The sequence below is a fragment of the Cavia porcellus genome, unplaced genomic scaffold (genome assembly GCF_034190915.1).
Source record: "Cavia porcellus strain 051 isolate PalLab524CR breed Dunkin Hartley unplaced genomic scaffold, mCavPor4.1 scaffold_26, whole genome shotgun sequence".
In the NCBI taxonomy this organism is placed as follows: Eukaryota; Metazoa; Chordata; class Mammalia; order Rodentia; family Caviidae; genus Cavia; species Cavia porcellus.
The window spans coordinates 31,004,491-31,030,085 of NW_026947509.1; the positions used below are offsets into that span (position 1 = coordinate 31,004,491).

The 25,595-nt window shown below is 49.5% G+C and overlaps 1 protein-coding gene across 10 annotated transcripts in view; it reads right to left on the minus strand.

Moving 5' to 3' along the window:
* Positions 1-25,595, minus strand: part of Agap1 (ArfGAP with GTPase domain, ankyrin repeat and PH domain 1) — a 488,546-nt gene that overhangs the window by 41,302 nt on the left and 421,649 nt on the right. For all 10 annotated transcript variants that reach the window (XM_003474578.5, XM_003474579.5, XM_013157542.3 and 7 more), the window contains one exon: positions 23,788-24,010. In XM_003474578.5, coding sequence (XP_003474626.1) covers positions 23,788-24,010 — 223 coding nt within the window. The remainder of the gene's footprint in view (positions 1-23,787; positions 24,011-25,595) is intronic.

Consider the following 25,595-nt stretch of genomic DNA (forward strand, 5'->3'; position numbering starts at 1 on the left):
GTCTCCCAGCCAGGTGTGGGTTCCACGTCCTCCTGAATTCAGCCTGGGTGAGGCAGAGGCAAGCTCTGCCTAGGCTCTGCACACAAGCCACCTGAGGACTTGGAAGACTCAGGAGGCCAAACCTCACCTATGACCTTGGTCTCTGGTAAGGAGGGAGCTGGGCACAGTTTTTGAGCTGCCAGGGGATTCCAGAGAGTGGTCGGCACTCAGTGCTTGTGGAATAGCCATTCTCACAGGCATGGGCCCTGGCCCAGGAGCCGCAGCCCACTCCCCATCATCCCCCTGGCCTAGTGAAGCAGGAGCCACGTCCCCCAGGTGGGTCTGCTGAGAACATCTGCCTTCGGGAGAATTTTTCAGCCTCAGAGGTGCTGACATTTTGTGTAGGTTAATTCTCTGCCCTTGGGCACTGTGGGCTGTTTAGCAGTATCCCTGGCTTCTATCCACCAGATGTCAGCAACAGCTCCTCAGCCCAAGCTGTGACAACCTCAGATGCCTGCAGACAAGGGTCTGCTGGGGGCTAGCTGGAGATATGCCAGCCATGCCAGGGGGAGGGAGAGGGTTGGGCTCTGCCTAAAGTCTCATCAGGAGGCCAGCGATGGGCTGTAGGCTCCAGTGTGCAGCGAGGGCTGAGAGGCCCTGTGGTAGTTTAAGACGGTCCTTTGGTGACCGAGCAGCAAAGCCAACTCAGAGGCCCAGGTGGAAAGCACCAGTTGTCTACGTGGTCATGGAGAAAGACAAGTCCCAGAAGGTGTAAGTGGCAGGGGTGGACACTGGCACTGAGAAAAGGTTACTCAGTGCACATTCCCAGGTTATTTTACGAGTGAGGTTTTGTAAGTGAACATAATTGTACGGTCCCTATAAAAGGCAACTTGGGACACACTATCTTTGGGGGACATAGAATAAGATGTCCTCACCTGACACCCCACAGCTTTAGCTGTTCTGTACACTGGCGAGCTGACAGCCACTCTGTCCTGACAAGCCGCTCAGACCCCAGTGGCCATGGGGGCCACCTGACACCTCAGCTGTGGCCAGGCCCATCTGAGACATCATATAACACATTGCATTTCAAGGGCTCAGTATGAAAGACGAGCACATGTATTTCTAATACTTTTAAAACACTGGTTATCAGGTTGAAATAATGTTTTAATGAAGCTGGCTCAGTTGATGAGAGTAGGAAAATCACTTCCAGCAGGTTCTTTAAAATGCCACTGTCAGTGGCTTTCTGGCTTGGTTGGACAGTCCTGACACTGGCAGCAGAGATGGCAGGTAAGAAAACAGGGAAAAATACAAGGAAAGACCCTTCTTTGAGGGAATAAAATGTTTCTTATCAAAGGAAATGGCAGGATATTTGACCTTTTAAACAAAGCAGGCCACCACCAAGTGCATCTTGCTGGAGCCTCCAGATGAGCAGCCCAGGGCAGACACTTCCAGGAGCTCCCTCGGCTCCCTGATCCCAGAGCAGGCATGACCTTGGGTACCAGCTGCGTACACCTGCAGCGCCCCAACCGTGCTCAGCCTTGGAGACTGCGGGGAACTCCGCAGAGACCCTAAAGGGGTCTGAGCGCAGAACTCCAGAGGCACAGGGACGCCCCTTCTGCCTGCCACTTCTTCCTCATTGCTGTGAAGCAGCTTCTTGAGACAGAAAGCCTGGTCGACTTCCCTGCGAGGCTGGAGCTCAGGCAGCTACAGATATGGTGGTGTACATGTCCTGCCTCGTGCATGGGTCAGGGGCCTGGCCTGCCAAGATTGTCATCGGTCAGCAGAACTTGTTACCATGCATCCCCACATAGGAGGGCTGCAGACAGCACGGCCCAGGGCAGTGCCGGAAGGCCTGATGCTGAGCAAGCCTCCTGTCCCCAGGACTCCTGATGACAGCCACGCAGTCAGGAGGGCAGCCTTACGTGTCCCAGGTGGGGACATCCGATCCCTCCTGGAGAGGCCAGGAGCAAGGTGCAGGTAGGATGTGACTAGGGTGTCACTGCCTCACACTATCCCCAAGCCCTGCTGTTGACTCACATCAAGCCTTACGAACCGGGCGGAAGCTGTGTGTTCAGCTCCGGAGACCCTTGGGTCTGGAATAATTCCACTGAGACAAGGCAACCGGTGCTGGAGAAATGAGCCTGCCCTGCCTGCAAGCCTGGCTGGGGCAAATGTGTCCCTTTCTCCTCACCATGCAGAAGGCTTGGGTTTCTTTACTACTGAGCTACTGTTCCTCACCTGGGTTACGATGTGTTTGGGAAACATGGTTTCCTCCAGTTTCCACTAAAACATCAGAACACGCTGTCTTGGATATTTCTCACTGATGAAAATACTCTATCCTTTTTTAATTTTTTTTTTAAATTTTAAAGAGACTAAGACAAAAGAGGACATAACAAAGCAGATCAGAACAATGCAAGTAACACAACATTTTACCACAAGACAACCCATAATTAACAGTAACTACCATAATGTCTCTTTCTTTGAAATAGTTGAGCATAGCTTCATATATGATACTATCAAACAAAACAAAACAATATAAAACCATTCAAGAGAGTGAAAGCATTACAGGGCTTTCAGAACCAAATAGCAGAGAATGAACAATGGCTACTACATAATCCTCATTTTCCATAGAAAATTTGTTTATACTATCACACATAATAATATCCAATAAGATGTAACAGGATAGAACCAAAGGAAGCAGAAAAACAAAAGCATGGTAGTACTTCAGAGTAAGATGATACCAAATCAGCTCTGGCTATCCTAATGTCTTGTTTTCTTTAAAATAGCTGTTTATACTATCACAGATTCTTTCTCTTGTAATTCACGTAATCCACCACGACTCATTCATAGCATGCACACATTGGTTTTAAAGTTTTTCATAACATTTATTCAGAGCATGCTCAGCACTCCAAAAGGAAATCCCATACCATGAGCTTTCGCCGTCCCTCCCCGATGCCGACTGCCGTCCCCGTCTCCTCTGCTCCCGCCAACCATGAAATCCACCTCTGTTGATGGGACCTCCGACCCTGGACACCTTGTATTAGGGGAATGACGGGCGGTGAGATGTTTTGTGACCGGCATCTTTTACTGAACTTAACATTAAAGGGTCACTCATGGTGTGCAAAGGGTCACTGTGTCATTTATTTATAATTTTAGAGGACATTCTGTCATATGGACGGAACAAGTCTTGTTTATCCTCTCACTGACTGATGTCTTCAGCTACTGTGGGCACCACTGCAACAAGCACAGATGTAAAAGTCCTGGGGAGACACAGTTCTAACGCACCTGTGCACACAGCCAGGAGTGGGATTTCTAGGCTGTGCAGTAACTCTGTAATCACACTCAACTTTGTGAGGAGTTGTCATTCTGTAGCTGCTCCTCACCTGCCAAGAGCCCTTCAGAGTGAGTCTGATGGCTAGAAAGCAGCTCACTGTCACTGGTACTCACACAGGTGCACAGAGAGCACCTGCTACTGCCTCTAACCACCTGCAATGCCCTGTCCAATCCAGCTGGTGGCAACAGAAAGACATCAGGACCTTTCAGAAATGAGACACTGAGGGCCGGAGAGGGTGAGGCTGGCACAGCAGCATGGGTCAATCAATGCCCCGACCTCCACCTCCAGTGCCCTCAGGTCAGGGATGCTGGTGCCACTGAGAGCACAGCCCTGTTTTCCAGGTGGCACCGATCTGCTGGCTCTTGGGGAGAGGCACAGGCATGCCATTCACGTCAGTGACATCTTTGAAGGCTTCACCTCTCATAAAAATCTCAAGAAAAGTTTTAGGTGGCAGAAAATTAGAAAATAAGGATACACAAGAAATAAGAATGAACCAGAGTCAGGCATGGTGGTGCACGCCTGTCATCCCAGCACTCAGGAGGCTGAGGCAGGAGGATTGTTGTAAATTCAAGACCATCCTGAACTGCATAGTGAGACCCTGTCTCAAACAGACAAAAAAGCAAAACAACAACAACAACAACAACAAAAACCTAGAACACTGGTCCCAAGAAATAGTCAAAAGTGAAAACTTCGGATGCGTCCTAATTTATAAGATGCTTTTAGGTACTGCACCATGACCAGTTGTTCATAACATTACATTAACATTGGTATGATAGCTAATGACTAAAATGTCTCTCTCTAGGCATTATATACTATCACCGTGCCTAAAAACTTTCTATGCTTATGCCACATACAATGCATATGTGATTATATAATTACCTACATATGATATACACATGACCATATATGAACATATATACACATTTTGTATATGTATTTATAGTATCTATGTATTAAAATACGTTATTTGATAACCTACTTTTGTTTTGGCCTTTTTGAGACAGGGTCTCTCTATGCAGTTCAGGCTGGCCTTGAGCTCACTTTGTAGCCCAGGCTGGTCTTGACTTGAAACGATCCTCGGGCCTCAGCCTCCAGAGTGCCAGACTTACAGGTGTGTGCCATCATGCCCGGCTTGGTAACTACTTTAGATCTTTGCTTCATTTAAAATATTTCATTTGGATCAACGATGATATAACTCAATAGTTTTGAAGACATATACTTCTGCACACTTTCTTCATTTTGCGGGGATAATTGCTAACAGCAGACTTGCTGGGTCACAACCGTGTCATTTTAAAGACTGTTGATCACACTGCCAAGTTCTTCCAGAAAGGCTCTGAATTTTTACTCTTACCAGCAGCGGGAGGGGGAAAGGCGTATTTCCAGGAACACTTGGCCAACATCAAGGATTATTTTTAAAGAAATACAACCCACTTGAACTCACTATGGGGCCCAGACTGTGGAACTCAGGACAATCTTCCTGCCTCAGCCTCCTGACTGAGTGCTGGGATTACAGGCATGTATCACCATGTCTCACCAACACAACTTCTTTTGCATTTCTGTTTTGCCATTAGATCACCACAGCAATCCTGTGCGCATCATCTGCAGTCAGTGGAGCATGGGAGGTTTGTCCACTGCTGACCTTGAAACCCTGCAGCGACAGTTGCTCTTCCGGGTCCCCACACATCTCAACTCCACAAACATGGCACACATGCGACCGGGGTGGGAGGGATGCTGCCGCTGAGACAGGATGCTTCCTCCCTGGGCCCAGGAAGAAATATGACCTCATTCTCCTCCTCAGATGTGTGCTAATCTCAGGGTTAGCCACATAATTTAGTTCCTAAGTAACATATATTATTTCACAGCGCTTGATTAGAAAATAATTGAATTGTCTTTCCAGAAGCATCATTCCTGAGCTTCCTGGGGCTGGCTCAGGACGAGGTGTTGCTGCAGCCACTGAAGAGCTGCGCCCACCACTTGATTTAGTGCTGTACGGCAAATATGCCTTGTGTACATGACAAGTTTGTTCCACTGGATTTTTTTTTACAGTGCTGGGTAATTAATCAAACCCTGGGAATCAAGCATGGGCTCTAAATGCCTTACTACTGAGCTATGCCACCAGGCCATCCACTGTTTTTTAAAAAATGTATTTATTTATTTATTTTCAGACAAGGACCTCACTATCTGGCCCAGGTAGGCCTCATATTCCAGGTGACGCTCTTGTCTCAGCCTCTTGAGTGCTGGGATTACAGATGTGGGCCCCCAAGCCCAGCCCCTCACTGTAACTTTTAAGTGAGGTTTCTGGACTTGCCCAAAGGAACTCTTAGAAATTTTCTATCTTTGAAAATTGGGCAGCTGGGTGTCCTAGCTACTTGGGAGGCAGAGGCAAGAGGACTGCAAGTTTGCAAGCTGGAGCCGAGTCTGGACAATTTAGCAAAACCCTGTCTCAAAAGAGAGAGCTGGGAAGAGAGGGAGGGGGAAGGGGAAATCAGAGAGGGAGGAGGGAGGGAGGATGGGGAAAAGGGAAGAACAGAGGGAGAAGAAGAGGGAAGGAAGGAGGGAAGGGTGCAGGCAGAAGAGCTGGATGACCTGGGCTGTACCTCAGTGGTAGAGCATTTGCCCAGCATGCAGAAGGCCCTGGGTTCAATCCCTACCACTGCAAGCAAAGAAGAAAAAACCTTGGTGATTTTTTCCCTAAGTGAACAGACGACTTCTGTGTAGAATTCAGACCTTTATTTAGAAGATGAGTTATTTAGTTATGTCCAGGTTGTAGTAAATGGATTTGCAAATGAGTGACTCTGTCATGGCCTGGGGCAAGCTGGTGGCCTTGGGAAGGCAATGGCACAGGACCAAGTGCCAAGCAGTGGGGGGAAGGGTTTTCAGGATGTCCAGTCCTTCATGGCTAGAAGTGGTGGCTGTCACCTTGCTGGACGTGGAGCAGTCGCAGTGCCACTCTAGCCATGGAGAGCTGCATGTGGTGTCTCCACAGAAGGGGCATGAGGAAAAGCCAGTGCCCTGGTGTTTCCTACTAGAAAGGGTGATGAAGTGCTTGGTGAGCAGTGTTAGGAGCCTCAAGAGGGTCCTCGGCCTTTCATGTCACCTGTGGTCCACCTGGGTATCATTTAAAGTCAATGGCAGGCAACCGCTTGGCAAAGGGCCTGTATGGAAATGACCATTCCAGCCACAGTCAGACCCCACAGCCCTGCTCCCTGTGAACAGGCACACGGGAAGTTGTGTTCCCTTTTCCAGGGCCCTCTGGCCCCTGTCCTTAGGGTCCTTCCTAATAATCAACCCATACCCCTTGCCCCTTTGCAGCGTCTGGGGTGACACTAGCAGTGTCAGCAGAGGATCCTGGGTTGCCACAACTGAGCCTTCTGGTGGCTCATCTGTGGGCTGCTTTACAGCAGGATAGAAACCAGCTCTGGCTGTACTTCAGAAGTAAAATGGGAACTTCTGTTCCCAGAGTAGCAAGCAGGCGGCAACGATAGGGGTGTAAGGGGTGCATCATTTGCCAACTCAGTTTCACAACCCAGTTTGACATCAGGGTGGTGCTTTTGGGATCTGGTACTGGGGCTAGGCAGCTTCCAGGTGGCCCCTGATGCAGCCACAGTGGCCACTGCATGTCCACATCTGGCCTCCCAGCACTGGTGCCTCATGTGGGGAACCTCAGAGCTACCGAAGGACCCTGTAAAAGCCACCACAGAGGCAGTGCTCCTCCCACCCGCCTGGGGTCTGGGCAGCGGGGCCCCTTCTGTCCCCTCCCTTCAGCGTTTCCCACAGCGGGCTCCAGGGTTGCTTTGAAGGCTGCTGGGGTGGCCACATCTGGTTTCGCCTGAGGCTCCTTCCTGCAGCCGACATGCTCCGTGGGTTTCAAGGGAGGACAACAGGCCCAGTGTCTGCAGGGACCCATGGATTCAGGAGCCAGTCCCCAGGAAGGCGGTGTAATTACTATCTGCAGCCCAGGGCGGACAGGGCCAGAGGTCAGGTCCCCTGGCCATCAGAGCGTGCCACACCTGTCCTAGTCACAGCTGCACGCAGCTGCACTCAACAGGTGAGTGTGCCCGGGGCCACTGTGGGCTGCACAGGCCACCAGGGAAGCACTGGCAGCTATCCCTGCCTGTGGAGATGCAGGAGGGGGAAGCAGGGCCTTGCTGGGGATCAGGGCCCCACTCCACCATGGCTCGCTGCTCGGCATGACTGGAGGTCCAGCAGCACATTTGAAGGAGGGCAGGAAATGATTCCGCAAAGTCTGGCTTTCACCTTGACTTGAGAACTGGCTCCTTCCCTCACCCGCACCCAGGGCGATGGGTTTACCCCCCTGCCAGACTTTGCTCTCTGCCCGTGCCCCACATTCTCAGGCAACCTTGGACTCAACTTCCACTGTCCACGGGAAGACCGGTTCTCTCCAGGAAGAACAAGTTGGAGCATAACTGTATTTCCAGGAAGTGCCCCAGTGCCCAATCCATGCTACCCTTGTGTTGGGGCTCACAGGCCCCAACCCTGGCCAGGAGCAGCTCTGAGCCCAGCCCTGTCCCCTACAACCAGCCCTGGGGTGTCCCCCCAGGAGAAGGTGAGCACAGTCATGTAAATGTCACACACAGACAGGGACTCAGCGGATGGACCGGTCATCTTCCCAAGGTACCAAATGAAGCTTTCAGTACAATGTTTCTGGCTATTGGTTTCCACAGCACTCAGATGCTATGTGGTCACCAATGTCATGGGGCTGGGGGGCAGGGCATGGACAGGATGAAACCTAGGGTACAAAGACACGGACCCCGGTCACCACGCATCCTACCACCTGCTGGTCCTGTCGTGCAATCTTGCATGGTGACCCTCCTGTTACAGACCCCTCAGGGCCCAACAGCAGAGCATTGGGGCTCAGGGTGTGGGCAGTGAGAAGAGGCCTGCTCTGTGACTCAGCAATGACACAGGGGCAGTAACTGCACCTTTCCAGAAGGGTTCCTGGGAGACTTGGGCACTGGGGCCCACATAAAGTGTGAGGCATGGCATTAGTCAGCTTTTCCTCCCTGTGACCAGACATGATGCACTCTTAGAAGAGGAAGGTCTGTTCCGGCTCGTAGTTCAGAGGTGTCAGTCTTTCTGGCCTATGGTGAGGCAGAGCATGATGGTGGACGGGCAAAACCGCTCACCTCATGGTGGCCAAGAAACAGAGTGTGAGAGTCAAAGACCAAGGAGCTGGCGATCATATATGGTCCCCAAGTCACACCCCATGACTTACTCCTTTCAACTGGCCTTACCTCTCGTTCCCATCACCTCCCAGTGCCACTGTTGCGAGCCTATGAGTAGATCACTCCTGTGAGGCCTGCGTACTGATCCGGTCACTTCTGTAGGCCCCCTCTCCACACACTGCTATACTGGGGACCATGCCCTTGATACACGAGTCTTTGGGGGACCTTGCACACTTAAACATGACACAGTATCTATCTGTGGGTGTTTGGAAAGGCTACGTGCTGCTGTGGCCTTCATGCAGGATGGTGCTGATGTGCTGTACGGTCATATGCAGGGACCATAGGAAGTGGAGAGAGGAGCCAGAGGTGCTGGCCCAGGCACTGGATGCCACCTTCTAGGTCACACCCTGAGTGCAGCCTGGTCACTGCATTCAAGTGACTCAAGGGGGACTGCCACAGCCTGCTTCTGACCTTGATGCTGTCCCCGTCAAGCACACAGGGCTCACCCTGCAGGACCTGGTGCCAAAGAGGCCGAGGCAGGGTATCATAGACCAGTGGTGCCCCAAATCCATGTCACAGCCCTAACCCTCACTACAGCTGTACCTGGAGACCAGGCCTATCAAAGGTGAGAAGGGTGAAATGAGCCCGTGAGCTTGGGCCTTGGTCTAAGAGACCAGGGCTCTCTCTGGCAGGTGAGGGCACCATGAGAACCAGGAGCAGGAGCAGAGCCCTCATCAGGACCTGAGGCAGCAGGCACCAAGGTCATGGCTTCTGGCACCCCTTACAGTGCATGGGGGTCTGCTGCAGAAGCTCCCCAGCTATGAGTCTGTTTCAGCAGCCTGGGCCCTGGGGACAGAGGCGAGCCCTGCCCTGTAGTCACATGGCTTGGAGCACTGCTGGGCTCTTGAGCTGGGAAGGTCTCTAGTCTTATTAACCTGACACCTGGGTAGGAAGCAGCGGCCACTGTGAATCACTGTTACCCTGAACACATGGGCTGGAATGTGATTGCCTATCCCAGGGGCTACCAAAACATGCGGTGAAGGCTCAAACTGTTAAAAATGATCACAGCAGAAGATACACTGCCACTCACCCTCCTTGTAATCCCCCTCCTCGCTTCCACACCTCCTGCCATTGCTCTTGCCCTTCCTGAGGCAGTTCCGGAAGGCCTCTTTCAAGCTGGGTCTTTATAAGCTGTGATCAAAAATACAGTGAGTGCCACTGCCACGTGCCCTAAAAACCTGACAGTATATTCTGGTGCATCCTACTCACCAGATCTGGCACCGTGGTTATGTCTGGTTCCACCCAAAGTCAAAATGCCCGTGAAAGGCCAGAGTTGTCCACTACTTGGGACATCAAGGCAGCCACCACAGCAACAAGCACAACTCAAAACACTCACAAAGAAGAGTACTTATAATTTTTTAACCACACATGGTAGCTGTGTGGAACTTTCTAGTCCTCAGATCTTAGTGCTCTGTGGTCTCCTGACCATCACCAGAACTTTGTCTCAATCCCTTCTAGTCCCTTCCCGAGTAGAGACCTGGTGCTGCTGGAATTAGCCAACATCCTCCTTGGTGCTGGTGAAGTCACCTCGGCCAGGACCACTGGTGAAACCTCCAACTGTCATCTTCCTATGCGGCAAAGACACTACTTTTGTTGCTCTTTGGAAAACAGGGCTGACCACAGAGGGTTAAAAAAGCCTCTTGTATACTTTGTCATGATGAACCACGCTCCTTAAAGATGAAGCAAACCCAAACTGCCTGCGCACACAAGTGTTACTACGAGCAGTGAGAATTTTAAAATCACATGCCATTTTTAAAAGCACCTCCAAGTTCATCTGAAGCGGGAAGCTGTGTTAGTGGCTCTTTTGTTTTCCTCCAAGCAAAGCATACTTCTAGAGAGAGTGTGAGGGCGCTGGGGTTTGGCCTGCATCTCTGCTGCCGAGTTACCCTCAGCATCTTACATGATTGCTGCCTTTCCCACCCTGGGGCAGGATGCAAAACCTTTTATCCCTGTGCACCCCAGAAGACTGCTTTCGCACACTGGGTCTGAGGGGATCCTGTGCCCCGAGGGTCCCTGAGCTATATTTTGGTTTTGAAATGAGCCTTGTTGTATGCAGTTGTAAGAAGCCCGTGCAGGTTCACGGCGCCACATTCCAAGTACCGGTGGTTGCAGTGTTGTGGACGCAGAGTCTCTCATCGGACTGAGTCCATGGATACTGGGGATGAGTGGGGGGCACATTTACTTTCTGTCATGGATGCTGCTTGGCGTCAGTTTCTGGTAGAAAATTAAAGATTGACACAGTCTGCTCAATATTTACTGAGCATCTACTACAATTCCTCTCTGCTTATTTCTATGTCATGCGTCTAGAAAGGCACAGGCTGCCAGTCTTTCTCTGGTCACCTGTACCATGGCTCTCTCAGGCTTTGGCTCTGGCAATTTGAAGGGCACCGTCCATCTGCCAGGTGAGTTGAATCAGAAGGCCTCGAGTGGTTCTTCCTGTGCATCACTGCTGGTGGATGGAGCCATCCCAGGCTGGGGGTAGGAGAAGGACAGGCACCTGCAGTGCTCCTCCCAAGCTCAGGGTCCTCCAGTGACAGGAGCACAGCTTGGTCCAGGCCTGGTCCAGGTCATGGTTAAAGGACAGGCAGGTGATTCTCCCCGATGGGGTGGGGTGCATCTTCTGTGACTGTAAACGAGATGGCCCAGCTCAGCAAGAAGACATGCATGCTTCTTGAGGTGCCCCTACCTGCTGCTGTGACTGCACACTTGTCCACAGGGGTAGCCACTGTGATCACGCACACGAGTGGGACTTTCACAGGCGAGAGGCTCTCTGAAGGAGCCATGCGTCCATAATACAGGGCTCGTCTCCCAGATCCCAGCAGGACAGACTCTCGTATTGGACACAAGTGATGTTTAATTATTTGAAGCTTTCAAATGGCATCGCCACTGCTGGGGACTCTGGTGATTTCTTGGAAGAATCAGGGCTCTGTACCTGGGGGTTGCTTGCTTTCCCTGCTGGCTTTGGAGGCTCCACCCTTGCAGCCTGGTGACATCACCAGGAAGCCAGCATCAGACAGTCAAGGCTGCCTTCGTCAAGGGACCGGCAGCAGCACAGCTGCATGCAACATCCACCTTCGCCAGTGCGAACAAGTGTCAGGGCCTGGTGACCGGAATTACCTGTCTCCCTGAAGACAGAACTAAATGAACAGCACAGGGAAGCCTGTTTTCCCACAGCCCTCGATGAGGGCCATGAGTCCTGTCCATCTGGGAACGTCTGACTCTGCCTCCTGGTCCTTTCTGCCCTTCCAGTCACCGCTTCCGGGGCTGCTGTGTGGCACCTGGTGGACTCTGGCTTCTCGTTCACAGCCTATGGGTGGGGAAGTGGGGCCAGTTCCTGTGGACACCCTGAGGCAGGGATCCCAGGCTCTGCTTCCGGGGGGTGGTTATCACCGGTGCAGGCTGGCTTCACTCACTGGACACGGGCCCTGTTTCTACCTGCACCAGCACCGCTCTGATCACATGCACAGCCTGCTCAGGGCTGGGGCAGGGTCCACTCCTCCACCTGGTGCCTGTGCCACAAGAGGGGACTCGCCCCGGCCAGCTCCCCAGCACCCAGCACGTTCCCCTGCCCCTCTGCCTCCCTTCGGAAATTCCTACCTCTCATCTTAAATTGGCGCAATTCGTATACCATAGATTCAGTGATCTGATTCAACCATCACCACCACGTAAACCCAGCCCACTTTCATCGGCCCCCAAAGAAACTTCACACCCATTTATCAGACGCTCCTAAGACCCCAATGGACCCTCCTTCCTCATGCCCTGCAGCCGACAGACTTTGGCCCTATGGATTTGCTTTGTGTGGGTTACCACAGGTGAATGGAACCACACATCATGTAGCCCTCCACCCCGTAACATGTACTGATGGTACTTAAGTCCTGTGCATGGATAAATAATCCTTTACTGTGCAGCCAGCCTATCTTTTGTTTATCCACCCCTCAGTTGTTGGGCATTTGTTTTGTTCCCACTTTTTGGCTTTTATGAGTAGTGCTGCTGCTATAAATATTCATGCACACATTTTTGTATGGATATGTGTTTTCCTTTCTCTTAGATAGGGACTTAGGAGAGGAACGGCTGGATTACATTATTATTTTTTTTTTTCCAAGGAGCGTCACCCATTTTCTAAGGTAGTTGCACTGTTTAGCCTCTGAGGGTCCAGCTTATCTGCGTCCTGCCCCACACTGGTGACAGCTACCACTCGGGGCGTGATGTAGCATCTCAGTGTGTTTATAATTTGCAGCTCCCTAATGAGTCATGATGCCAGGGATCTTCTCAGGGGCTTAATGACCACTTAACACACCTTCTTTGGAAGCATGTCTGCTTGAATTCTTCGTCCATTTTAAATCGGATTATCTGCCTTCTATTGGTGAGCTGTAAACATTTTTCACATGTTACGGATACTAGACCCCTAATTAGATACATGGTTTTCAGATACTTCTCCCGATTTTGTAATTGTCTTTTTACATTCTTGATATTGTCTACTGAAACACTAAGACTTTCATTTTAATGAAGTCCAGTTTATTTTTTTGGTGGAGGTTGCTTGTGCTTTTGGTATCATAGCCAAGAAACCACTACCTAAACTGGGCCTGGTGGCACCACCTGTAATCCCAGCACTCTGGGAGGCTGAGGCAGGAGGATCTTAAGTTCCAGCCCAGGCTGATAACTTAGTGACCTGTCTCTCAAAATTAAAAAAAAAAAAAAAAAAAATGGCTGGGGTTGTAACCTCATTTTAAAGGTCTTAGATCCCATCTCCAGTACCGGGAAAAAAAAATTAAAGCAACAAATAACAATAAAACATTGCTTAATCTAGGGTCACAAAATTTTACTTATGTTTTATAGTTTCAGTTTTTGCCCTTAGGTCTTTGATTTATTTGGAGTCAATTGTGTGTACACCAGAGGTATACATTCTTTTGCATGTGGATATCTAGTTGTCTTAGACACAAATTTTGAGATTTTTACTTCTTCATTAAATTATCCTGGCATCTTTGTTGATAAATCAATTTGCCATAGATGGATGGGTTTTTTATTTTTTATTTTTTTTGGTAACAGGGATCGAACTCACAACCTAGTGCTTGCCAGACAGGCGCTTATGTCGCTGAGCCAAATCCTAGGCCCAGATGGGCTTATTTCTGAACTGTCTGTTCAATCTCATTGATTGGTATTTGTATTCTTATACACTAGTGCCACAGGCTCCTGATTTGTTGTGGTTTTGTACTAAGTTTTGAAATCAGAAGATCTGAGTCCTCTAATTTTAAGGCTGTTTTGTCTATTTGAGGGTCTCTTATATTTTCATATGAATTTTTGGATCAGTGTGTCCATTTTGAAAGAGACTGTGTTGACTCTGTACATCAATTTGGGGAGTATTACCATACACCTGACACTAGTATTCCAGCCTGTCCATGTTAAGCTTATTTTCTTTTTTTTGTCCTCTTAAGACAGGGTCTTGCTATGTGGTTTGAGCTGGACTTTGTAGCCCAGGCTGTTCTTCAACTTGAACAATCCTCCTGCCTCAGCTTCCCAAGTGCTGGGATTACAGGTGTGCCCCATCATGCCCGGCTGTTAAACTTCTTCATGAGTATATTACTCTTTTAGATGGCACTGTAAATATAATTGTGTCCTTCATTTTATTTGGGTTATTCATTACTTATATACTGCAACACAACTGCATTTTGCATATTGATCTTGTGGAATTCATTCAACAGTTTTAGTAGTTTCTTATGGGTTCCTAATGATTTTCTACATTCAAGAACATGTCTTCTACAAATACAAACAGTTCACTTCTTCCTTTTGAACCTGGATGTCTGCATCTGTATGTTTGTCTTTCCCAATTCTCTGGTTTGAACCTGAAGAACAATGCTGAACAGAAGCAATGACATTTGTTTTGTTTCTGACTTAGGGGGAAAGCTTGTACTAATTCACAATTAAGTACAGTGTTAGCTGTGGGGTTTTTATTGGCATCCTTTATTAGGTTCAAGAACTGTCCTTTTCATCCTAGCTTGCTGAGTGTATCATGAAAGGGTGTTAGATTGTGTCAAGGGTACTTTCCCCTCTCTTGGGAGGACCACACTGGTTACTCCCTTTATTCTATTAATGTAGTGTATGATGCCAATTGATTTTTTCCGTGTTGAACTAACCTTGCATTCCAAGGGAAAATGCTATTTGACTATAGTGCCTAATCCTTTTCTACTGGAGTCAAAGAGTTGCCCTCTGGCTGAGATGGCATTCTGGATATGCAAGGCAAGACTGTAATCTGATACAGGAAAAAACAGAACAAAACAACCCAACCCAAAGGATCAAGAAGTGAGGAAAAAGGTTCAGGGCTTAGGCTGAGACAGAAAATCCACAGGCAGGGCTGTGGACATACTGCTTGGTGAGACAAAAGCTTCTCCACATTTAACCTCTTTTTTTGTGTGTGCTGGGGATTGAACTCACAACCACGTGCTTGCAAGGCAGGCATTTGCAAGGCAGGTGCTTATGTTGCTGAGCTAAATCCCCAGCTTCTCCACATTTAATGCACAACACAATCACCTGGAATGTTAAAAAAAAAAAGAAAAAAAAAACAAGGGCCCTACCCTAAGGATGCTCATTGGTATAGGCTTGGGGAGGGACCCGAGGATATTCATTTCTAGGTGACGCTGGTGCTGCACACATGCAAAGTGGAGCACATAGAGCTCAGACCACCCCTTGTAGATCATACTCTCACTGGCCTGGGCCGGGCATGGCCACCGGTCTCTCATCAGTAGCAAACAGGACCCAGGCACAAAACTGATTGTACCCTCCAGATAAAAGGAGCCCAGGAAATTTTGTAAGGATTATTTTCTTTTAGCATTAAATCTCTATGATTAAATGGGTGGGGTTAATGACTAGTTTTCCCATACAAATGAGAAAGTACTTGGTTATCAAACTAGAAATCACAGAAGATTTCAGAAGTAGAAATTCCACGGCCTGGTTCTGTATTTCATCGAGCAGATTAAAAAAAAATTATGATAAGGGCTGGGGATTTAGCTCAGCAGCATTAAGCACCTGCCTTGCAAGCAGGCAGTCGTGAGTTCGATCCCTGGTACTGATAAAAAGTTAAAAAAAAAATTATGATAGTAAGGCCTCTGAAATACAGGCTCTAAATCTTCCACCAACAGCCCTGGGTCAGAGACCTGAGCCACTTGGATGGGTACAGTGGTGTGGCGGTGGTTGTGCAGTGTGCTTACTTGGAAAGCATGCCTGCCCTAGTGGATCCTGACAGCCAGGGTTTGCACCTCTGTTTCCTAAACAAGTTGTCAGGTCAGCACCCACTGCAGAGAATGAAGCCTTCAAGATTAGGACCATGTGACTGGAAAGTTCAGGGTTGTCACGTGAACACGAAAGACAAGGACTGATGCTTTGCTACACAGCAGCTGCTGGATTTTGTAAGCAGGAAGACAATGCGGTTGTATTATTGCACTAATATCCACACCCAGACAATGGCTGATGAAGCTGACCCCTGGGCTGTGCTGCAGGCCGAGGGCAGGGGCACAGCGAAGATCCCGGCTTCTTCAGGTGCCGGGTTGATGTGGAGTCCACTGTGAGACGCAGGGCAGAAATGGGACAGGCACAGAACTGAGACGGATGTTGGGAGCCCGGTCCCGGCCCAAGTGGTCTCTGTGGCCCTGGGCAAGCAACAGGCGAAGCTCAACCCTGCCGTGCCCACATTTGGAAGCCAGTGATTATCCGATTTGCAGGAGGGCTTTGTGCTAAGGAAGGCAAAGTGCGCAGGGCCCTGGGAGCACCAGGCAGAGTAGGCTTATCTCCCCTTCCCCTGCATTACGTGGAAGAAGTAAAGGCTCCTCAGCAGAGAGAGTTTCCGATGCAAACACATGAATACAGTGCGGGAGAAAAGCCTTCTTCGGGAGATCACATAGAGGCGGCCGCTGCAGAGAGCCTCTGGTGTCCACAGTGTGTAATTCAACACTAAGGCCCCTCTTCCAGCCTGGCCTCCCCGCACTCCCCAAGCATACCCAGGCTCCATGGGGCCTAGGCACCTGGTGACAGCTGCTGCATTCTGTTTCTCTCGCCACTGTCTCCCCCACAGGGATGATGGAACACCTTAAAATAAAACCCCACGAGCCCCTCACTGGTCTCCATGGCTACATTTCAGAGTGGATGATACAGATTTTCAACGCAAGACACCTCCCTGGTAGCACACTTTGTTTTCCTGTGGGATCAAATAAATACTGGGGGTTCACGTACAGCAGGCAGGGTGATGCCCCCTGATCACCCCATTTTGGCCCATCTGGTTCCTAAGCCGAAATGAGTTCGGCCATCCTTTAAAAGCTGGGCCCCATTATACTTCACCTGATGGAGAATCTTCTTAAAACTGTCTTTCTTCTAATTAGAGCATTATCAGAAAGCCCTGAGCCGAGCGTGAACCCCGCTGAGCCCCCTGACCGAGGCTTGCCGGACAAGGAGCTGCTGCATCCATTGTCACCGTAATCTATCGGTATTAGGTTTAAGGCGGTGATAATGGACTTCTCATTTGTACATTTTCCTAATTGGCTTAATATTTATAGTAGACTGTTTCTGATCTGGGCCCAGAGCTCTAGTAAACTTGAGCATATTTAGCAATGTGCTAATGAGGCCCATCCAGCCACGGTGTCGCTAGGTGAGTTATGGTTCTCTCAGCCCGATTCCAACTCAGCTTGCTAAAAAGAACCCAAGAAAATATCTTCCGCAAAAGCTCATGTCCCTGAGCAGCTGCCACATTTGCAGAGAGGCAGACGTATAAACTTTATCGGCAGTAAATGTCACTCCTGAGAGCAGACGGTGGTGTCCCTGTGAAGTCACGGCTCCTCCGAGGAGTCCGTTGCCCACATTGGGCTGCTGCAGGGTGCAGTCCCTGTCCAGATGCACGGGGACCCGGGAGGGTTGGCCCTGCTCTTGGCTGAGGCCGGGCCATGGCCTTGCACGGGCATGCCTCAGTGACAGAAATTTATTTTGAGTTGCAATTAGTAGCGCTGTCATTTTCGGGGGCCCCTGCCTATTAATTAAGCCTGTCAAACAGGAAAACTGCAGCGTCCACATGATAATTTATATTGGAAGAGACGGGCTTCATGAGCACGGATGCATCCTCTGTGCACAGAGTTCCCCCTCCGAGCGCAGGCGTAAACATGTGAAAATAACGAACCTAAAAGCACATGCAAAAGCGAGCAGGCGCGCATGGGAAGGGGTCCGAGCGGGGAAGAAGAAAGTTAAACTGTCCTTGTTAGAATTGTTCCCTCTGATCGCCGGAGTAGGAGACAGGCTGATTAAAACTCCAAACGAGCCCCCAGCTCCCTGAACCCTCTGCGTCCGGGATGATAGAATCAGAGGAGTTTATTCATACCATTAAGCCCCAGAGAACTTAATTGAAAGAAGAGCACAGCCCGGACCTTGACAAGCGGGAGGTCACAGTAATTGCTGCCGGACATATTTAACATTAAGATAATCAGGCCATTAATTACCCTTTGGATCATTAAATCAGCCAGTTGCAAAATGAAATTTCTGCCTCTATTACTCACTTGAGAGACCACAGGGGTGGCCTTTAATTTATCAGGGAGCTTGAGATACAAAGGCTGGGGCTGGGGGAGGGCAGGCAGGGAGGGGGCCCAGCGCACTGGAGTGGCGGCGGGGCAGGGCATCCATCCGCCATGCTCGGTGATCGTGGCAAATTAACTAGGTAAGATAACCTCCGCTTCCAAAGGCAGAGGCTGGGGGTATGTAAATAGATGAGGGCAGACAGGGACATCAGAATCTGCACACCACTTAGCAGGATAATAAAGGAAATCATCCTTGATTATCAGTGCTAATTTGGACACTGCCGGTAGCTTGTTATGCGTGTTCTGAGTAGCATTTAATTAATTCAATTGCTTGTTAATGAGGGAAGTGACATGTGGGGAGCAGATGCCACCCAACTGCAGATGGACTCTGGTCATCACGGCAAAGTCCTTTTTTCTGTTTCTCCCAGTTCTCCCCCTCCCTGTTTTTTTTTTTCTTCCCCTTAGAGAAAGAGAACAGGAAAAGGTGTCAAGCATAGAGGAACACTCAAAGAGAGACAAAACACTGACCTCGCGGGCCAAGAACTGTTGAAAAATAATCAGAGGAGACAATCCTGGGGCTGCGTGGGCAGCGATGTTCCCTGAGGCCACATTGGGAACACTGCATCTTCAGGCCAGAAATTTGAGCCTCAGATTATGATATTGTGATCTGATGATCAAACCTAACAAGACAAAGAGGCGGCCAAGTGGTGCTGCTTTTAATATCTCAGAGTCGGCGGCAGGGATCCAATTATTTTCAGTTTGGATACATTTCCCCTTTATCAATATCTCCATGTGCATAAATAAGATGAAAGTGGTGTTGTAGAATCAAAAGGAGACGGCACTCCCTGCGCCAGGCGGACTGCTTCCGTCTGGAAGTGCGCGGCCGGCTCTCTCTCCCACGCGGGTTTCGGAGGTGGCCCTTACCAAGGCGATGTCTTTTTATAGGTTAGAGACCAGAAGGGAGTTTAGGCAGGGAGGTGAACTTACAAATAATATTTTAAAAACAAAAAAAAAAAAAGGAAAAAAGGATGCTAAAAAAGGGAAAAGAATGTATACTAAATCAGCCAACTTGTAGTGGCATCAAAGGTGATGGGTGATTTGAGAGCTTCTCTCCAGAGCTTTCAGGGAAATGGAGACACAGCTCTGCACTTCCAGCTTGCTTTGACACCCCACCCCCCTCCCCGCACAGCAGGGTCCCAGGCACCGAGTAAATAGGCTACCTGTGTGGAAATGCAGGCAGCAAGGTCCTTGCAGAATCTCCCTGGCCAGATGCCTTGATGCAAAAGACAAAGATGGAGCAAGGAGCCCAGGCAGCCAAGCAGAGGGCGCTTCTGCCGGGAGGGCTCTGCTAGGGCTTGGGAGGAGACGATTTTCACAAAGGTCAACACACAGGGCTCCTGTGTGGAAGGGAGGTGATAACAAAGAACAACTCGGGGTCATGGTGCAGCTGAGCAACTCCTGGTGGCTTTGCCTGGGCCCCTATTTCCATGAACACAGAGGAAACCTGAGGTCCTGATACAAAAAGGCACCTGACATGTGTGGCCGGATGACCACTGCTCTCCATCCCATTCCTTCGCTCCTGAAGTGCTCACCTGGCTGTTGCAGTGCCTCCGAGTTTATTATTCTCACATGTGGAGCGGTCACCCAGGAGCTCTGAGGCTTCTCTCTGCAGGCGACTATTACCCGTGTCCTCAGACCAGAAGCCAGGGCCCTGCCCGCCTGCCTGGGGCCTCCAGGTCCCATTCTGCAGCATACTCCATCAGGGTCCAACACAGAAACTCTCCTTACCCCTAAAACCCAGTTAATTCTGCCCACTCTGACTACCTCTACACCACTCAACCATTCCCCTTTACAATCAATATTTTAAGTGTGTGCTTAAACGGTATCAATAGCAATTAGAGAGGGGAATTCTGATTCCACCCCAGATGTAGTTAATTGTTGTCTCATTGATCTCCCCTCTAACGTGATTCTTTCTCCAAATTAAACCCCCATTACAGAGGGGAATGAAGGACATCCTCTCCCCTCCTGCGACAATAAATTTAATATCGAATGTGCTGGAAAAAAACTGTCAGCTGCTGCAGAATCCGTCCAAAAAGATTTTTTTCTTCCCCTTTCCTGGGAGTAATTAAAAGATGCTTTCCTTGACTAATGATTCCCCTGTTTGGGAAGGCGAAGTCAATAGTGCTTCAGCCGCCGTCAGCTTCGATTGATCACGATGCTGCTCAAGTTTGAACGGCAGTTCTCAGAGCAGCTGAGAATCCCTGGAACCAATTATGAGCTCTCCTCAGCTGCCCTAATGGGGGCGTGGGGACAACAGGCAGAAGGCCAGCCAGCTGTGCAGGGCGCCTGTCTCCTCAGCTGCCCGCAAGCCTGGGTGACACCAATGAGCGGTTGTTTTGGGACAGGCTGCTTCTTCGGAGAACGATCTGCTATTTCCTCTTCCCCCTGGTCCTTCAATCCCTGTGTGTGTGTGTGTGTGTGTGTGTGCACTTGGCTTTTCCTTGGATAGACATAAACACTTAGGAAAAGCTTTCTTCAGGTATCACCTTTGAGCCACTTTAAAAGATCCCTGGTCTGCTTATGCTGTCTCTGGTTCTACAGAAGGAGCCCACCAGAGCGGGCAGCTCGGTGGGGCAAGCCCCAGACTAGTTCTTGGCTCTCATGCAAGGGTGGGATGCCCTGTGGGGATGGTGGCCCCTGCTGTAGGAAGTGGTAAAAGTGGCAGGTGTTTGCATTGGTCCTGAACTGCTGGACTGTGCTGTTTGTTGTTGGGGACAGTGTTTCTAAGGTTTCCTCTATGCTCCCCTTCAACCACTATCTTAGTTACTGTTCTCTTGTTGCTGAGACAAAAATACCCCAACACACAAGGTCAAAGGGAGAAGGGTTTGTTTAGCTCACAGTTTGTGGAGATTTCAGTCCATAATGGACTGGCTCCAGGGCAGGGTGGCACATTGGCTGAGGGACAATAATTCACGGCAGTGGAAGACAGCAAAAGCAATGAGATAGAGAGAGAGATAGGAGAGGACTCTTTTTGTCTCTTGCATTGTATGCATGCTACTCAGCCTAGGGTGGGTGTAGCACTCATGGTTTAATCCCATCGTTGGACCATGAATCAAACACAAACTCTACATTCAGCCACCTCTGAAAATCCTGACCCTCGGACTACATGAGGCTTGGGGGGGATATTCAGACACAAACCATAACAACCACAGTGGCCTGTAGTCTCATCTCTGAACCTTCCATCCACCCAGCTGGCTGAATGACATCCTCTTGGGAACAAGCAGAATACACTGAACACTAAACAGATCAAACCATTCCCCACATCCCAACAGTGTGTGTGTGTGGTGTTTCTCAGCCTCCCAGGTCTTCTCAAGCCTTCGCTTGGTTTAGACCTTACCACCAGCAAGTCCAGCCCTTTGCGGAGGGATGGGCCAATGTGCACCTGGTTCACACGCTGGGTCTATTCAGTGTGTTTCTACCTTTGCTCAGACCACTCCAACCTCCCAGGCCTACCTCCCCTCTCGAGCCCTGCCCCTGGAAGTCACTCTACAGTTTAGAGACCAGCTCAGCTGCTCTTTCTCCAAGGAAATCTCCCAAAATATGCTGGCTATAAGAATCCCTCCCCTCTGTGAATTCTACCAAGCTTGGGCATCCTCAGTGGACCCTAGGGTCTCATAGCACAGTAGACTTTTCACTTATTGTTTCTCTTTTGCGAGGAAGTGCTCAATGAATATTTGCTAAATCTAATCAAAAGCAACATTCCCTGACAGAATTATTCAAGGTCCAAAGAAACATTCAATTCTCATGCCTGCTTGTTTCGTTGGAGGTGGACAGAATTTAAGAATTTAAAATTTACCTTTGGAAAACACCATGTTAGGGGGACTGCAGCTGAGTGCTGTTCGTTAGGGAAACCAGTATGATTACAAAAGGACTGGGCTCAACAGCAGACACCCCACTGCAATACAGGAAGACTCCAAAACATCTCTAAATTGTAAAGATATGATGTACATAGTACTAGATGGAACCAAAAGTCACAAACTCGAGCTTAAATATGCAAATTAAAACTATAAAATACCGGGGGCTGGGGATTTAGCTCAGCGGCATAAGCGCCTGCCTTGCAAGCAGGCAGTCATGAGTTCGATCCCTGGTACCGATAAAAATGAAAAAGACAAAACAAAACAAAACAAAAACAAAAACAAAAAAAAACTGTAAAATACCTGTAGAGTGTTCACTTATGAGTGAAGATGAAATCAACATATAAGTTTAAAAATTAACCCACGCATTTGTTTCTAATCATTCTCACTGTTTTCCTTCTTCCTGTACTGGGGACTGAACCCAAGGTCTTGGGCATGCCAGGCCAAAGCTCTACTACTGAGCTATATGCACTACTGCCAACAGTTTCTAATTTTAGTGGGTAGAAAAAACCTTTAGATATTAAAAAAATAGTGTATGTGTTCCTTTTGAACCTAAACCTGAGGTTCATAGTTAGTTTTTCAAATGTTTCTTCCTTCACTGAAAACATTTCAATGTTTTCTTCCTTCATGTACTAACTTCACTCTAGTTTCCAATCATCTCGCATTGAAATTCTCTCCATGGTACTCTACCTATGGAAAAAAAGTTGATATTGTATGATTTGGTATTTTCAAGAATTCTCCAGCTGATGACCCAGCTGATTTCTATGTTAATGTTCAAATCAGGGTAAGAGCTTTTTCCTTTGGTTTATAAGAAAGATACATCTACACTGTAGAGTGTAACTCATAATGAGTGAGGAATTTTTAGCAAATACATCTCTGTCCTTCCCAGGGGCTCCAGCAGGAGAAGCAGCCTGGGAACAGCCAGCTGTGTTCTTCCCACCAGCCAGAGGCGGCGCCACACACCCATTCCTTCTGCAGCCTTAGGCTGGTCAGCCAAGGTCCAGCTCTTGCCCAGCGATTATTGCTTAGCGGCAGAACCTGATCCCGAACCCTGTGGCTCACCCATGGGTTGATTACCATTTGGACTTTCTGTCTGAACACCAGCAAAACTAATCAAAGAAACCCTCTGTGACCATGATGGGAGTCATCTCCATCAGCTGGTCAGAAGTCTGAGAAGAGGCCACTGGACAAAACTCTTAGGGTCCTCCTTGGTATGTGGGACATATAACACACGGCTCCTGGCCCTGGGGCCACTGCTTTAGACCCAGAAGGAGACCGTTTCCTTCATGGGGAGGACCCAGCCTTTTCCAACCTGTACGGCCTCATCACCACCTTGAAGTGTGAAATACCCATGCATGCTCTCGAAACTGGTTTCTAATAGCTGCAAATGTAAAATGAGAAACTAGACGGCCTTGAAAATAAACAGAGCATTTTTTGTTTTTTCACTGGATAACAACATTAACGAGGAGTCTCAATGAGTTAGAAACACATTTTCAAAAATAAAAAACATTTTCTTTCCATAGGGGAGGGCACTGATGGTTACCACAGCTACAATAATACAAGAAACAACCAAAAACACAATTAGTGTTCTAATGACAATTAGAAATGTATTGATTAGAGTAATATATTCGTAAGTTTAGAAGCTTCATTGATTACTAAGAGGGAAAAGAGAGATCCCCAAGGCTTAAAACAAACAGAAACAATTAAAAAGTCTGAATCATCCAGGCGGCCAGAAGCCCACGCCAACAGGGCTGTCCCTGGGGTCCTACCTTGTGGAGTCCAGGGAGGGCTTCGTCCGGCCCTGGCTGCTCTCCTCCCAGACGCTGTTGGCCAGCTCGTTCCCGATGGACGACATCACCTTGATCAGCTCCAGGGGCCAGTCGTCCAGGTCGAGGGAGCGTACCCGAGACAGGTGGGTGCCCAGGTTCCGGTGGATCCCCGAGCACTCGATGCACATGAGGGCTCCCAAGTTCAGGCTGGCCCAGTTGGGGTCTAGGGGGAAGAGGATGAGGGGTCACACACAGATAACTGGCTGGACTTCAATGGGGCCACCCCTCCCCACAGATGTGTGACTGCACGTGCTCCCTGGCCTGCTAAAAACTCCCTGCAGCTTGAGGTCTCTAGAAAGACTGGGCATGTAGGTGTTGACTTCAGAGAACCTGGTTACACCAAGGCCTCAAGGGTTCCCATCACATAAACAACGGTGCATGCTGGGTGCCTAGACAGATGTTCTCTCTACAGCCCACAGCAGCCTTCACACGATGCTCAGGGTCCACTCCTGGGAGAGGCCACAAGGAAGGGAGCTGGGACCAGTGTCACGACCCTCAAAGCGTCTTCTGCTACCTAGGGTATCCCTTGGGCCGGTGATGGGAGTGGGTGCAAATTTCTGAGATGAATGCAAAGGTGATAAAATGTGACATCAGGGATTGCATTGAAGGGGCCCCTGGCTGTAGACCATGGCGTGGTTCTGGCCAGCTCTGTCCCAGGGGTTTGTCATGCAAAGGGGGAATGTTCTACACTGCAATACTGCCCCAAGGACAAGGACCCAGTGTAGAGGCAGAGATGAGGCAGTGTTTGGACCTGGCTGACATCCTCAGGAGGCCAGGAATTAGGGCCTAGGGCTCACCTGGTGCTAAAGTCAATCTACAGTGGATGTCCAAAGACGGGGCAGACTCTGGTGGTAGATGGCTTTCGCCACTGACAGAAGGAAACACAGCTTAGCTCATCTGGGGGCAGTCACCACTTACTCCCAGTACCCTACCCAAGATGATGGCAAACTAGGTAGCTGGTGTTGACTACATATGAGTCCTACCTGGGTCTGCTCTGTGCAAGGCTCTTTGGCTGTATGGACCTCAGCTCCATCCGCTGAGAGGGGAGAAGGACACTTCCCATCCCCAGGGGTTGTCACAAGGACTAACAGCTATGAGTGCTCAGCAGTGACTGTCACATGGGAAGCATGGTGCTACCAGGTGTTGGCTGTGATGAGTTTGTTCCTTCTCATATTCAAGGCATGCTCATGTGGCTGCTTCTAGGGACAGAGCGGTGAGCAGGAAGAAGCAAATCCTCGACAGCACAGGATGGGGGTTCTGTGGAGCTGAACTGGGTGGACTGGCCCAGGGCTCCATAGGCGGGGGACAGAAGACAGCAGCAAGACAGACCCGCTGTCCTCCTTCCCAGGCCTGCCCATTCAGGGCCTCTCAGGAATGGCTTCTCCCTTCCTTGTGTCTGGAGCGACCTGGGCCTGGTGCTTCCTTTTGTCCTGTGGAGATGACCATGACCCATCCCAGATGGTCTCCAACTCGCTGTACTCTTGCCCAGGCTATTGGAAATGGACAGCTGGGTTGGTCTGTCTAGTTCAGTTTAGGACCACCTCTCCCTGCACTGACCCTCGACTATACTCTGCTGACAGTGAGGAACAAAGGCTTACAAACCTCACCTGACACCCCAACCCGTCTTGAACCCCTGTCCAGGTTGCTGGCTGTTCTTTTCCCAAATGCACCCAGGGACCCTAGGCTCTGCAGTCATCCCCAGCTATACAAGCTCTTCCTGTCCTTAGGGCCCTGCCCAAATGCCAGCT